General features: G+C 46.9%; 1 protein-coding gene across 5 annotated transcripts in view; it reads left to right on the forward strand.

The window, feature by feature from the left end:
- Nucleotides 1–4,203: 4,203 nt before the first annotated feature.
- Nucleotides 4,204–16,231, forward strand: part of PSPC1 (paraspeckle component 1) — a 112,667-nt gene continuing 100,639 nt past the window's right edge. For 4 of the 5 annotated variants that reach the window (XR_004054633.1, XR_004054634.1, XR_004054631.1 and 1 more), the window contains exons 1-2: nt 4,235–4,854; nt 12,219–12,520. Coding sequence is in view for 1 of the 5 variants with exons in the window: in XM_010353132.2 (XP_010351434.1) it covers nt 4,483–4,854; nt 12,219–12,520 (674 nt within the window). In the remaining 4 variants the exon portion in view is untranslated. Of the gene's footprint in view, nt 4,855–12,218; nt 12,521–16,231 lie in introns of all 5 variants that reach the window. The other variant, XR_004054632.1, reaches the window with a different exon arrangement.

Genomic DNA, 16,231 nt, shown 5'->3' on the forward strand with positions numbered 1-16,231 from the left:
GATGGGGGGGGTCTTGCTATATTGCCCAGGCTGGCCCCAAACTCCTAGCCTCAAGTGATCCTCCCGACTTGGCCTTCCAAGGTGAGCCACCTCGCCTATTTATTTTTATTTTTATTTTTTTATTTTTTAGAGATGGGGATTTCACTATGTTGACCAAGCTGGCCTTGAACTCCTGGCCTCAAGTGATCCTCCCATCTCAGTTTCCCAAAGTGCTGGGATTACAGGCATGAACCACTGTGCCCGGCCTCTTTGTTTCTGTCAAGTTTTTGATAAGAGTTCTTTATATACTCAATATTAGGCAAGACCCTGTCTCGCTCTTTTTTTTTTTTGAGACGGAGTGTCGCTCAGTCCCCCAGGCTGGAGTGCGGTAGCGTGATCTCAGCTCACTGCAAGCTCCGCCTCCTGGGTTCACGCCATTCTCCTGCCGCAGCCTCCCAAGTAGCTGGGACTACAGGTGCCGGCCACCTCGCCCGGCTAATTTTTTGCATTTTTAGTAGAGACAGGGTTTCACCATGTTAACCAGGATGGTCTCAATCTCCTGACCTCGTGATCCACCCGCCTCGGTCTCCCAGAGTGCTGGGATTACAGGCGTGAGCCACCTCACCTGGCCGACCCTGTCTCTTAAAAAGAAAAAAAAAAAAAAAAAAAAAAAGATATGGCCAAGCGCAGTGGCTCATGCCTGTAATCCCAGCATTTGGGAGGCCAAGGCGGGTGAATCACCTGAGGTCAGAAGTTCGAGACCAGCCTGGACAACATGGTGAAACCCCATCTCTACTAAAAATACAAAATTAGGTGTGGTGGCGCATGCCTATGATCCCAGCAACTTGGGAGGCTGAGGCAGACAGAATTGCTTGAATCTGGGAGGCAGAGGTTGCAGTGAGCCGAGATCGTGCCACTGCACTCCAGCCTTGGACAACAAGACTGAAACTCCATCTCAAAAAAAAAGCTATTAGTCCCTTACCGGATATATGATTTACAAATATTTTCTTCCATTCTGTAGGTTATCTTGTCTTGATACTGTACCTCATTCTTTTTTATGCTTTTTTTTGTTCTTACTGTTCCCTCTTTTATTTGTGTAAACACTTTAAGTAATATTATTTTGCATGCTATATTCAAGTGCCTGAAATCCAACTCACCCTCTTTTTTCCTATTGACTCTTCCTCATGACAGATTGTTTCTTTATATATTTTATAACTTTTGTTTGGTCTTAAATTATGAAAATTGAGAAAGATTGTCTGTTTGGTGAAACTTCGGTCAGGCTCCTAAACCTCCTTTTAGGCCCATCTGTGTGCTTCCTCGTAAAATCCAGTTTTAGCAAAGAACCTTGCCGAGTCAATTCAGCAAAAATTTCCCGCACTTAGGATCCTCATCCTTCACCTTCCTCCCGGAGTCTGGTCACCCAGGCCCGTCTTTCACAAGAATTCTGGTAGGTTGGTCTAGACAGAATCTCCCTCATCCCGATGTTTCCTCTCAGTGATTTTTCTCACCCACTCCTGCCCTGCTCCTTGGCTATAAATTCCCGCTTGCCTGTGCTGAATTCAGAATTTAGCCCAATCCTTCCAGCTGCAAGACCCCATTGCAGTAGTTCCTATACTGATCTCCAGAGTCCTGAGTGAAGTCTTCCTGATGTGCTTTTTTTAATTTTTATTTATTTATTTATTGACAGAGTCTTGCTCTGTCGTCCAGGCTGGAGTGCAGTGGCGCAATCCGGCTCACTGCAACCTTCACTCCCAGGTTCACACGATTCACCTGCCTCAGCCTCCCGAGTAGCTGGGACTACAGGTGCCCACCACCACGCCTGGCTAATTTTTTGTATTTTTAGTAGAGACAGGGTTTTACCATGTTGGCCAGGCTGGTCTTGAACTCCTGACCTCAAGTGATCCGCCCGCCTGGACCTCCCAAAGTGCTGGGATTACAGGCGTGAGTCACCGCACCTGGCCACCTGATGTACCTTAACAAATATCACTGAAACAGTTTTCTTTTCTGGCAGTGGGGTAGTCTCTCTGCATTCTAATTTTTTTTTTTTTTTTTTTTTTTTTGAGACAGAGTTTCGTTCTTGTTGCCCAGGCTGGCGTTCAATGGCATGATCTCGGCTCACCACAACCTCCACCTCCTGGGTTCAAGCGATTCTCCTGCTTCAGCCTGGGATTGCAGTAGCTGGGATTGCAGGCACGCAGCACTACGCCCGGCTAATTTTGTATTTTTAATAGAGATGGGGTTTCTCCATGTTGGTCAGGTTGGTCTCGAACTCCTGACCTTGTGATCTGTTCGCCTTGGCTTCCCAAAGTGCTGGGATTACAGGAGTAAGCCACTGCACCTGGCCTCTGCCTTCATTTTTTTTTTTTTTTTTTGAGATGGAGTCTAGGTCTGTCGCCCGGGCTGGAGTGCAGTGGCCAGATCTCAGCTCACTGCAAGCTCCGCCCCCCCGGGTTCACGCCATTCTCCTGCCTCAGCCTCCAGAGTAGCTGGGACTACAGGCGCCCGCCACCTCGTCCGGCTAGTTTTTTTTGTATTTTTTTAGTAGAAACGGGGTTTCACAGTGTTAGCCAGGATGGTCTCGATCTCCCGACCTCGTGATCCGCCCGTCTCGGCCTCCCAAAGTGCTGGGATTACAGGCTTGAGCCACCGCGCCCGGCCGTTCTGCCTTCATTTTTTAATTGCCAGTCATAATTTTTTCTTTCACAGAATCCATATCTCAAACTTGGAAGGAATCTGCTGCATTTCCCTAGAGAGTATTTTGTTTTGTTTTGTTTTGCTAGAGACAAAAGCAATTACTGGGGCTTATAACACAGTACCCCTAAGTATGGCACATTGGCATTCTGGTTGTTTTTTAGCTAAAGGAGGCAGGAGTGCCTCAGAAGCCAGATGGTCTCTCTCTGACCTTCTCCCGCCCTCTCTATCCTCCCACCTGCCTACCTCCCCACTCCCAGACCCCACTATTTCTCTCCTAAAGCAAGCTATGAAATTGAGAAAGATTACTCTCTGACTTACTTCTTCTGAAAGTAGGTCATAGACCCTTATGTGACATGGGTCCTGCCTGATACACAGAGGAAGGGAATGCTACACAGAGACACGAAGAATCTGGACAAACGGGTTATGCTGAGTTCCCCCAAGCAAACACACATTTTTCCCTGAGTCTTTCTCTGTCATTCAAGCCAGAGTGCTTTCACGCAATCCTAGTTGACTGCAATCCTAGTTGACTGCAGCCTGGACCTCCTGGGCTCAAGCTATCCTCCCACCTCAGCCTCTTTAGTAGCTAGGACTACAGGTACATGCCACTACGCCTGCTAATTAAGAAAAAAAAATTTTTTTTTTTGGCCAGGTGCGGTAGCTCACACCTGTAATCTCAGGCAGATCACCCGAGGTAGGGAGTTTGAGACCAACCTGACCAACATGGAGAAACCCCATCTCTACTAAAAATACAAAAAGTAGCCGAGCGTGGTGGTGCGTGCCTGTAGTCCCAGCTACTCAGGAAGCTGAGGCAGAGACTTGCATAAACCTGGGAGGCAGAGGTTGCAGTGAGCCGACATCACGCCACTGCACTCCAGCCTGGGCGACAGAGCAAGATTCCGTCTGAAAAACAAAACAAAACAAAAAAAAACCTCAGGGGAACACATTTATTATAAATAGGTATTTTATGTATAAAGAACATTTTGGGCTGGGCGCGGTGGCTCACGCCTGTAATCTCAGCACTTTGGGAGGCCGAGACGGGCGGATCACGAGGTCAGGAGGTCGAGACCATCTTGGCTAACACGGTGAAACCCTGTCCCTACTAAAAATACAAACAAACAAAAAAAAAAAAAAAAAAAAAAAAGCCAGGCGTGGTGGCGGCGCCTGTAGTCCCAGCTACTCGGGAGGCGGAGGCAGGAGAATGGCGTGAACCCGGGAGGCGGGGCTTGCAGGGAGCCGAGATCACGTCACTGCACTCCAGCCTGGGCCACAGAGCGAGACTCCGTCTCAAAAAACAAAACAAAACAAAATTGAGCTTGATATCTAAAAGGGTTAGGATGTTTACCCAAGTCATTGTAGTTTAACACACTGCTGCACATATCACATAATTTGTCCCAAGAGTACAGCCAACAACAGTCTGCTATTTTAGCAGGATGGAAAAGGACATCTTCCCCGTCCTGAGAGGTTTGTCGATTGCACGCGCAAGGTTGTGCGCATGCGCAGTCCGAGTCAACGGGCCTTTTTTGGTGCCGGGAATGCGCAGGCGCGTCATTCCGGCGCCGGCTTTGGCGGAGGGGCGGGACTTGCACCGGCGTTTCTTCTTCTAACTGCAGTTTGTGGCAGCGCCATTTTGAATGTGCGGCTGCCGCGGGTGTGAGTCGGCGGAGGACGAGTTGCGGACTCGTCTACATAGCGGTCTCTTGATTGTCGATATTTTGTTGCCGTAGGTTTCTGTAGAGACGTATACATATATATAGACACACTATATATAAATCTAGGCCTGTATCCGGTGTCCGAGGCGAACTCACTAAGATGATGTTAAGAGGAAACCTGAAGCAAGTGCGCATTGAGAAAAACCCGGCCCGCCTTCGCGCCCTGGAGTCCGCGGCGGGCGAGAGCGAGCCGGCGGCCGCGGCAGCCATGGCGCTCGCGCTTGCCGGGGAGCCGGCACCGCCCGCGTCCGCGCAGCCGGAGGACCACCCGGACGAGGAGATGGGGTTCACTATCGACATCAAGAGTTTCCTCAAGCCGGGCGAGAAGACGTACACGCAGCGCTGCCGCCTCTTCGTGGGAAACCTGCCCACCGACATCACGGAGGAGGACTTCAAGAGGCTCTTCGAACGCTATGGCGAGCCCAGCGAAGTCTTCATCAACCGGGACCGTGGCTTCGGCTTCATCCGCCTGGTGAGTGTCAGGCCGCCCGCGCGAGGGAACAAAAGGGCTGTCGGGGTGGCCGCGGGGTCGTGGGGCTGAGGCCACCCTCGTCCTAGGACGCCGTCTCCGTGACCTGTGGCAACCGTGGCGCCCTCGGCCTCATCGGTTCCCCTGGGCGGGATTGGCCGCTTCCCCTTTGGTTTCGAGTTCGCGGTCCCGGGGTTTCCTGCGCTCTCGGTGGCCGCCGTGTTCCGCCGCGCGCCGATCGTGCTTTGCGGTGGCTGCAGGCCTGCTGCCCGGCGCTGGCTCGGGCATGGTGCCCTCTGCTCAGGTAGCGAGCGCTCCAGGGTTCCCCGTTGCCCGGGTACCGAAAGGGCCCGGGGGCACGGGCGGGAGGCGTTTTGGGATGAGAATTCTTCAAGGCAAAAATTGTGCTATAATAGAAACGAATTGAACGTGAGTGTGGAACGGAAGCTTCAGTCGCACCAGCCGTGTCACTGGGCGTCAGGGTCTCACCCGGAGACTTGCTTCTTAAACAGTTATTCACATCCCATCCTTGGCTTCAACGACACCTATATGCGTTTAAGGGTAGACCACTTTATTTTTTTCTAAATTAAATATATTTATTTTAATAGAAATGGGGTCTCGCCATGTTGCCCAGGCTAGTCTCGAACTCCTGGGCACGACCGATCCTCCTGCCTTGGACTCCCACTTTATTTCTCACCTCAGTGCAGCCTGCTTTTTACCTCAAACTGCTTAGGTGCCCAAACTCTATACTCAAGTAACACCGTTTAATCTGCAGTAATGGGACGGTGTTTAATTTTGTGTATCTAATACAGTGTTTTTCTACTAAACATCCTGGAGATTTCCACGTTTTTATAGGGGGAGAATAGATGATACACAGTACTACTTCATAAATTACTGATACATACCCTAGTAGAGTAATATAGCTTACTCTCTTGTAATCTAAATTTTTTAAAGTTTTCCAATAATTTATGCAAAAATTGTGATTCCTTTATATTTTTTAAAAATTTGAACAAGCCTGGCCAAACTCTTATCTCTACTAAAAATACAAAAATTAGCTGGGCGTGGTGGTGCACGCCTGTAGTCCCAGTTACTTGGGAGGCTGAGGCAGAGGCTGCAGTGAGCTGAGATCACAAAACAAAACAAAACAAAAATAGCGAAGGTGTACGCCTTTTTTTTTTTTTTTTTTTGAGACGGTCTCGCTCTATCACCCAGACTAGAGTGCAGTGGCGTGATCTCAGCTCCTGGGCTCAAGCAGTTCTCCCACCTCAGCCTCCCGAGTAGCTGGGACTACAGTCATGCACCCCCAAGCCCGCCTAATTTTTGTATTTTTTGTAGAGGCAGCGTTTCGCCATGTTGCCCAGATTGCTTTTGAATTCCTGGGCTCAAGCGTTCCTCCTGCCTCGGCCTCCCAAAGTGCTGGAATTACAGGGTGAGCCACTGTGCCCGGCCTGGAGCTTTGACTTTCAAAATTGGGTTCTCTGTCTGGACCATACAAAATCTTAATATGTAGAGAAAATTGTAGTTACATGGTACTGTATTTTTATTACTTTTTTCTTTTTTAAAAAATTAATGTACTTCTAAAACCTTTAAGATACTGTTTTTTTGAGACGAAATTTTGCTCTGTCACCAAGTTGGAGTGCAGTGGCGGGAAATCTTGGCTCACTGCAACCTCTACCTACCGGGTTCAAGCGATTCTCCTGCCTCGGCCTCCCAGCTGGGACTACAGGCGCATGCGACCACGACCAGCTAATTTTTGTATTTTTAGTAGAGACGGGGTTTCACCCATGTTGGCCAGGATGGTCTCGCCCTCTTGACCTCGTGATCCACCCGCCTTGGCCTCCCAAAGTGCTGGGATTTCAAGGGTGAGCCACGGCACCCAGCCAAGAGACTGTATTTTTTAGGGCAAACATTTCAACATGTAAGTGGCTTCAAGAGAAGGGCAAGTATTCACAACTACTAATAATAATGAAATAGGGAAATTTCTTTAAAATTCGGGTTAAATAATCATTACATTTTGAATATTATAAATGCATTTATTTATTTTTTGGACATTAGATAAACAGCTTGCCACTTGGTGAACATTTTTATGCAAAAGTTATCTTTTTTGGCCGGGCACGGTGGCTCATGCCTGTAATCCCAGCACTTTGGGTGGCCGAGGCGGGCGGATCTCAAAGTCAGGAGATCAAGACCATCCGGGCTAACACGGTGAAACCGGGTCTCTACTAAAAATACAAAAAAATTAGCCAGGCGTGGTTGCAGACGCCTGTAGTTCCAGCTACTCAGGAGGCTGAGGCAGGAGAATGGCGTGAACCCGGGAGGCGGAGCTTGCAGTGAGCCGATATTGCGCCACTCACTCTAGCCTGGGTGACAGAGCGAGACTCCGTCTAAAAAAAAAAAAAAATTTTTACGTAAGTAAAGGGCACAAATTTTAAGTGTACTGGTTGGTGGGTTTTCTTTTTTTTTTCTTTTGAGCAGAGTGCCCAGACTGGAGTGCAGTGGCGTGATCATGGCTCACTTGATCAAGCCTCGACTTCTTGGGCTCAGATGATCCTGACACCTCAGCCCCTCAGGTTGCGGGGACCACAGGCACACACCACCACACCTGGCTAATTTTGTTTGTTTTTTGTAGAGACAAGGTCTCTCTCATGTTGCCCAGGCAGGTCTCAAACTCCTGGGCTTAAGTGATCCCTCCGCCTCAGCTTCCCAAAGTGTTAGGATGACAAGTGTGAGCCACCGTGCCTGGCCACCGTGGTTTGTGAATTTTGACAAATGTATATGTCTATTTAACTCAAACCCCTATCAAAATATACATGTTATCACCCCATGAAATGTTTTCATATTTTTTCCTATTCTCTCTTTCTTTCTTTCTTTCTTTTTTTTTTTTTTTTTTTGAGACAGAGTCTTGCTCTGTCACCCAGGCTGGAGTGCAGTTGCGCGATCTCGGCTCACTGCAATCTCCGCCTCACGGGTTTACGCCATTCTCCTGCCTCAGCGTCCCCAGCAGCTGGGACTACAGGCGCCCACCACCACGCCCGGCTAATTTTTTTGTATTTTTAGTCGAGACGGGGTTTCACCATGTTAGCCAGGATGGTCTCCATCTCCTGACCTCGTGATCCGCCCGTCTCGGCCTCCCAAAGTGCTGGGATTACAGGCGTGAGCCACTGCGCCCGGCCCTATTCTTACTTTCAAGACTGTTTCTAAAGTCTACTTCTCAAGAGTTGTTGGATTATATGATGTATTAGGTAAGAAAGTACCCATCTCTTTTTAGTAAACAAATCTCTTTTGCAGTGAGCCGAGATCACACCACTGCACTCCAGCCTGGGTGACGGGGAGAGACTCTGTGTCAAAAAAGAAAAAAGAAAAACATTTGGGAAAGAAACAATTTAAAATAATACAGACAGGCAGGATAAGAGGGCTCACACCTGTAATCCTAGCACTTTAAGCCAAAACAGGAAGAATCCTTGAGGCCAGGAGTTTAAGACCAGCCTAGGCAAAACAGCAAGACCTTGTCTTTATTCCTTTAAAATAAAAAATAAAATTTAAATAAAAGAAAATAAAATAGGCTAGGTGCAGTGGCTCATGCCTGCAGTCCCAGCACTTTAGGAGGCCGAGGTGGGCAGATCATTTACTAACTGCTACTGCTATTACTAGTGAGTTGAAAGCAATAAAACGACTGTTTAGAATGCAATCATCCCTCAGTGTCTGTGGGGGATTGATTCTAGGACCTCCTCCAGTACTAAAATTCGTAGATGCTCAAATCCTTATACTGTGTAAAAATGGCATTGTTTTTCCATATTACCCATGCAATCCTCCTGTATACTTTAAATCATCTCTAGATTACTTATAACACCTAGTACAATGGAAATGCTATATGAATAGCTGTTATGCTGTATTATTTGGTTTATTTAGTTATCTATTTGAAATGGATTCTCGCTCTATCGCCCAGGCCTGAGTGTAGTGACGCTGTCTCAGCTCACTGCATCGTCTTCCTCACGGGTTCAAGCGATTCTGCCTCAGCCTCTGGAGTAGCTGGGACTGCAGCCACGTGCCACATGCCTGGCTAATTTTTTTTTTTTTTTTTGTATTTTTAGTAGAGACGGGGTTTCACCATGCTGGCTAGGCTGGTCTCGAACTCCTGACCTCGCGATCTGCCCACCTCGGCCTCCTAAAGTGCTGGGACTGCAGGCATGAGCCAGTGCACCGAGCCTATTTTATTTTCTTTTATTTAAATTTTATTTTTTATTTTAAAGGAATAAAGACGAGGTCTTGCTGTTTTGCCTAGGCTGGTCTTAAACTCCTGGCCTCAAGGATTCTTCCTATTTTGGCTTAAAGTGCTGGGATTGCAGGTGTGAGCCCTCTTATCCTGCCTGTCTGTATTATTTTATTTATTTTTATTTTTATTTTATTTTATTTTTTTTGAGACGGAGTCTTGCTCTGTTGCCCGGAGTGCAGTGGCCAGATCTCAGCTCACTGCAAGCTCCGCCTCCCAGGTTTACACCATTCTCCTGGCTCCGCCTCCCAAGTAGCTGGGACTACAGGCGCCCGCCACCTCGCCTGGCTAGTTTTTTGTATTTTTTTAGTAGAGACGGGGTTTCACCGTGTTAGCCAGGGTGGTCTCAATCTCCTGACCTCGTGATCCGCCCGTCTCGGCCTCCCAAAGTGCTGGGATTACAGGCTTGAGCCACCGCGCCCGGCTGTCTGTATTATTTTAAATTGTTTCTTTCCCGAATATTTTCTTTTCTTTTTTCTTTTTTGACACAGAGTCTCTCCCTGTCACCCAGGCTGGAGTGCAGTGGTGTGATCTCGGCTCACTGCAACCTCTGCCTTCTGGGTTCAAGAGATTCTCGCACCTCAGCTCCCCAAGTAGCTGGGACTACAGGTGCTCACTACCATGCCCCGGCTAATTTTTGTATTTTTTGGTAGAGACTGGGTTTTGCCATGTTGGCCAGGAGGCAGGTCTTGAACTCCTGACCTCAAGTGATCTGCCTGCCTCAGCCTCCCAAAGTGCTGGGGTGACAAGTGTGAGCCATTGGGCCTGACCCTAAATATTTTTGATCTACTTCTGGTTGAATCCATGGATACAGAGGGATGAGTATATCTCTAAAAAGGTTAACTTCATTTGTTTTTGGAAAAATAATTCTATACGTAGATTTTTGCAATAAAGGGCAATAATTTCAAGCTGTCATGAACATTTTAGGGGTTGAATAAAGAGCTCTTGTGACCTTAAGACATTTTTCATAAGATAGTATGTTTGTATTCTTCTTACATATACATGTAAAGCCTCTTCAGTTGTCCCTGGAGGGTTCCCATAACACAGTGAAAAAGACATACTGGGGCCGGGCGCAGTGGCTCAAGCCTGTAATCCCAGCACTTTGGGAGGCTGAGACGGGCGGATCACGAGGTCAGGAGATCGAGACCATCCTGGCTAACACGGTGAAACCCCGTCTCTACTGAAAATACAAAAACTAGCCGGGCGAGGTGGCGGCGCCTGTAGTCCCAGCTACTCGGGAGGCTGAGGCAGGAGAATGGCGTAAACCCGGTAGGCGGAGCTTGCAGTGAGCTGAGATCCGGCCACTGCACTCCAGTCCGGGCTCCAGTCCGGGCGACAGAGCGAGACTCCGCCTCAAAAAAAAAAAAAAAGACATACCGCTATTACATTTACCAGTTCCTTATTTATTGTTTTAGGTGCTGCCCATATTCTACACCAACTTTGAATTCCCCAAGTAGAAGGAAGTTCTCTTACCTTGTAGTTTCAGCAATGAGCATATTTTTTAGTTTATAATAAGTGCATGTGTACACTTGCTTCTCTATATAATGGCAAGAACTGTTATAGCTCGTGAGTGTTGCCTTTGTTTCTCTTCATGTGATGGTGAGAAATGTATAACCCATGCCAGTATTTCAGGAGAAGTCATTAATAAGACATTGGCTAGAGCAAGGTGGCTCATACCTGTAATCTCACACTTTGAGAGGCTATGGCGAGAGGACTGCTTGAGGCCAGGAGTTCAAGAGACCAGCATGGGCAATATAGTGAGACCCCCCCATCTCTACAAAAAATTAAAAAAGTAGCTAGACTTGGTGGCATACACCCGTAATCCCAGCTAGTCAGGAGGGTGAGGCAGGAGGATCCCTTGAGCCCCAGAGTTTGAGGCTGCAGTAAGCTGTGATTGTGCCTCTGTACTCCAGCCTGGGCAATAGAGTAAGACCCTGTCTCAGGACAACTCCCTCCCCTGAAAAAAAAACCCAAGAACTAATAGTTTTTACATATAATATTGAAAAGAAATGAAAATAAAAAGAAAAGGTGATTTGTCTGGCTGTACAGAGGCGGGATGTTTTATTAAGACATAAAAAACAGGCCGGGTGTGGTGGCTCACGCCTGTAATCCCAACACTTTGGAAAGCTGAGGTGGGCGAATCTTGAGGTCAGGAGTTTGAGACCAGCCTGGCCAACATGGTGAAACCCCGTCTCTACTAAAAATACAAAAAATTAGCTGGGCGTGGTGGCGTTCGCCTGTAGTCCCAGCTACTTAGGAAGCTGAGGCAGGAGAATCTCTTGAACCCGGGAGACAGAGGTTACAGATAGCCGAGATTGCGCCATTGTGCTCTAGCCCGGGTGACGGTGCCAGATTCTGTCTCAAAAAAAAAAAAAAAACAAAAAAAAAAGAAAAGAGATGAAAAACATAAGGGTATGGAGAGAATTATTCCTTTGATGATAGTTTCTAGCCAAGTTATTATTATTTTTTATTTTTATTTTTTCCGAGAGAGAGTCTTGCTCTGTTGATCAGGCTGGAGTGCAGTGGCGCCATCTCGGCTCACTGCAACTTCTGCCTTCTAGGTTCAAGAGATCTCTTGCCTCAGCCTCCCAGGTAGTTGGGATTAAGGCGCCCACCACCACGCCCAGGTAATTTTTGTATTTTTAGTAGAGATGGGATTTCACCATGTTGGCTAGGCTGGTCTCAAACTCCTGACCTCAGGTGATCTGCCCGCCTCGGCCTCTGAAAGTGCTGGGATTACAGGGGTTAGCCACTATGCCCAGCCTCTAGTCAAGTTATTAATATGTTTTTAATATACGTAGGAGATTCTAAAACTATATTGCTTTGAATATTTAATAGTTGGTAACTGGCCTTATGAGGAGCTAATCTTTAAATAATTACTTTTAACAAAACACGGAGTTCGGACCTTTTAATTAAAATGTTTAAAATGATGATTGAATAGTTAAAAACCCTGTGATACCAAAGTTAAAAGATACGAAATCAAATCGACCCTGTCAGCCATTTGCTAAAGCTACCTAGTTCTCCCTAGAAGCCAAAGAGTGTTTTAAATTTTTTCTGTTACTGTCATCTTTTAACAATGTTTTTTCTTCCTAAAAAGGAATCCAGAACACTGGCTGAAATCGCAAAAGCAGAGCTGGATGGCACTATTTTGAAGAGCAGACCTCTACGAATTCGCTTTGCTACGCATGGAGCTGCCTTAACTGTCAAGAACCTTTCTCCAGTTGTTTCCAATGAGCTGCTAGAGCAAGCATTTTCTCAGTTTGGTCCAGTAGAGAAAGCTGTTGTGGTTGTGGATGATCGCGGTAGAGCTACAGGAAAAGGTTTTGTAGAATTTGCAGCAAAACCTCCTGCACGAAAGGCTCTGGAAAGATGTGGTGATGGGGCATTCTTGCTAACAACGTAAGTTTTAAATATCTTGTCCTTCTATCCAGTTACATAGGGGCTTCTCTTTGTTCTGGAATTCTGTCTTTCCTTGCAGTTCATACTAGCATATGGTAAGTAGGTGTTGAGTAAATATTCAGTGAATACAAATAAGAAATTTTTGTGTACTGGTAGGAGTCAAGAGTCATGTACTTTCTTCAAACTTCAGAGTTTAAATCTCAGCAGTGTTTTGTATTATGATTTCATTTAACTTACTGAACATATATATACAAAGTAAAATCTATAAAGTTAAGAGAATCCTTTCAGAAACTGTTATCAGCTTTATTGACATCTAATTTACATTCATAAAAAGCACCTCAGGGGTGCGGTGGCTCAAGCCCCAGACTTTCAGCGGGTAGATCACCGCAGGTCAGGAGTTCATGACCAGCCTGGCCAACATGGCACGAAACCCCGACCCTACTAAAAATACAAAAATTAACTGGTCGTGGTGATGTGCGCCTGTAGTCCCAGCTACTGGGGAGGCTGAGGCTCGAGAATCACTTGACCCTGGGAGTCGGAGGTTGCAGTGAGCCGAGATGGTGCCACTGTACTCCTGCCTGGGTGACAGACTCTGTCTCAAACAAAACAAAACAAAAAAAAGTCATCTCGGCCGGGCGCGGTGGCTCAAGCCTGTAATCCCAGCACTTTGGGAGGCCGAGACGGGCGGATCACGAGGTCAGGAGATCGAGACCATCCTGGCTAACACGGTGAAACCCCGTCTCTACTAAAAATACAAAAAAACTAGCCGGGCGAAGTGGCGGGCGCCTGTAGTCCCAGCTACTCGGGAGGCTGAGGCAGGAGAATGGCGTAAACCCGGGAGGCGGAGCTTGCAGTGAGCTGAGATCCGGCCACTGCACTCCAGCCCCGGGGACAGAGTGAGACTCTGCCTCAAAAAAAAAAAAAAAAAAAAAAAAGTCATCTCTACTAAAAATACAAAAATAAATTGGGCGTGGTGACACATCCCTGTAATCCCACCTACTCAGGAGGCTGAGGCACGAGAATTGCTTGAACCTTTTAGGCAGAGGTTGCAGTGATCCCAGATCGTGCCACTGTACTCCAGCCTGGGTGACTGAGTGACCTTGTCTCAAAAAAAATAGTACCTTGGGCCAGGCTCGGTGGCTCACGCCTGTAATCCTAGCACTCTGGGAGGCCGAGGCAGGTGGATTGCCTGAGCTCAGGAGTTTGAGACCAGCCTGGGCAAATGGCGAAACTCTGTCTCTATTAAAAATATGAAAAATTAGCCGGGCTTGGTGGTATATGCCTGTAATCACAGCTACTTGGGAGGGTGAGTCACCAGAACTGGTTGAACCTGGGGGACGGAGGTTGCAGTGAGTTCAGATTGTGTCATTGCACTCCAGACTGGGCGACAGAGCAAGACTCTGCCTAAAAAAACAAAAACAACAACAACATAAAAACATCTTGGGGGCTGCGTGGTGGAGTTCACAGTAGTCTCAGCTATTTGCCCTGTTGTCCCAGCTATGCAGGAGGCCGAGATGGGAGGATCACTTGAGCCCAGGAGGTCAGGGCTGCAATGAGACCCTGTCTCTATTTAAAAAGAAAATTAGAAAAATAATAGTAATAAAATAATAATAATAAAAAAATTCTGTTGTAGAGCTCAACGAGGTGGTTTTTTTTTTGTTTTTTGTTTTTTGGGAGATGAGTCTTACTCTGTTGCCCAGGCTGGAGTGCAGTGGCAATCTCGACTCACTATAACCTCTCCCTCCCAGGTTCAAGCAATTCTCCTTCCTCAGCCTCCCGAGTAGCTGGGATTACAAGTGTAAGCCACTGTGTCTGGCTAATTTTTGTATTTTTAGTAGAGACAGGATTTCACCATGTTGGGCAGGCTGGTCTGGAACTCCTCACGTCGGGTGATCCGCCCACCTCGGCCTCCCAAAGTGCTGGGGATTACATGCATGAGCCACCGTGCCTGGCCTTTATTTTTGTAGAGACTGGGTTTCACCATGTTGGCCAGGCTGGTCTGGAACTCCTGACCTTAAGTAATCCACCTGCCTGGACCTCCCCAAGTGCTGGGATTACAGGCATGAGCCCCTTCGCCTTGCTGAGCTCAACAAGTTTTAACAAACATATGTACTCACGTAACGCACTGCTGTAATAAAAATACAGAACACTTCCACTACCCCACAGAAGTTCTCTTGTGCCCTTTTACGGTTATTTTGTACTCTACCTGCCTTAGACAGCTATTTCTGTTACTATAAATATGTTTTGTGTTTTCTTTTTTTTTTTTTTTTTTTTTTTTTTTTTGAGACGGAGTCTTGCTCTGTCGCCCAGGCTGGAGTGCAGTGGCCGGATCTCAGCTCACTGCCAGCTCCGCCTCCCGGGTTTACGCCATTCTCCTGCCTCAGCCTCCCGAGTAGCTGGGATTACAGGCGCCCGCCACCTCGCCCGGCTAGTTTTTTTGTATTTTTTTAGTAGAGACGGGGTTTCACCGTGTTCGTCAGGATGGTCTCGATCTCCTGACCTCGTGATCTGCCCGTCTCGGCCTCCCAAAGTGCTGGGATTACAGGCTTGAGCCACCGCGCCTGGCCCGTGTTTTCTAATATTAAGTGAAATCATATAGTATGTATTCTTCTGTGTCTGGCTTCTCTTGCTTAGCGTATGTTTATGAGATTTCATTCATATCTTCGTGTGTATAGTATTTTGTTCCTTTTTATGGCTGAGTCATATTCCATGGTATGGACATAACTGTGTTTTGTCCGTGATATGTGGATGGATATTTGAGTTGCTTACAACTGCTGGCCATTGTGAATAAAGCTACTATGAGTATTTGTTTACAAGGCTTCTTGTAAATATTAGGCTTTCATGTGACTTAGGTAAATATTTAGGGGTAAATTCTGTATGTTTAACTTTATAAGAAACTGCCAAGCTCTTTTCTGTAGTAGTGTACCATTTTACATTCCTACCAGCAATGAGTGAGTGACTTCTAGTTACTCCACGTTTTACCCACACTTGGTGTTTTTATTTTTATTTTATTTTATTCTTGTTATTTTTTGAGATGGAGTTTTCGCTCTTGTTGCCCAGGCTGGAGTGCAATGGCGCCATCTCAGCTCACTGCAACCTCCGCCTCCTGGGTTCAAGCGATTCTCCTGCCTCAGCCTCCCAAATAGCTGGGATTACAGGCATGCGCCACCATGCCTGGCTAATTTTGTATTTTTAGTAAGATGGGGTTTCTACATGTTCATCAGGGTGGTCTTGAACTCTGGACTTCAGTTCGGCCTCCCAAAGTGCTGGGATTACAGGTGTGAGCCACCGCGCCCGGGCTTATTATTATCATTATTATTATTATTATTATTATTATTATTATTATTATTTTGAGACGGAGTCTTGCTCTGTCATCCAGGCTGGAGTGCAGTGGAGCGATCTCGGCTCACTGCAACCTCTGCCTCCCGGGTTCCAGGCGATTCTCCTGCCTCAATCTCCCGAGTAGCTGGGACTATAGGCGCGTGCTACCACACCCGGGTAATTTTTGTAATTTTAGTAGATGTAAGGTTTCACCAAGTTGGCCAGGATGGTCTCCATCTCTTGAGCTCTTGATCCGCCCATCTCGGCCTCCCAAAGTGCTGGGATTACAGGTCTGAGGCACTGTGCCTGGTCTATTTTTAATTTTTTAATGTTTTTTTAATTTTAATTTTTTTACTTTTTTTTTTTTTTTTGAGATGGAGCCTCACTGTT

The sequence above is a fragment of the Rhinopithecus roxellana genome, chromosome 18 (assembly GCF_007565055.1).
Source record: "Rhinopithecus roxellana isolate Shanxi Qingling chromosome 18, ASM756505v1, whole genome shotgun sequence".
Lineage (NCBI taxonomy): Eukaryota > Metazoa > Chordata > Mammalia > Primates > Cercopithecidae > Rhinopithecus > Rhinopithecus roxellana.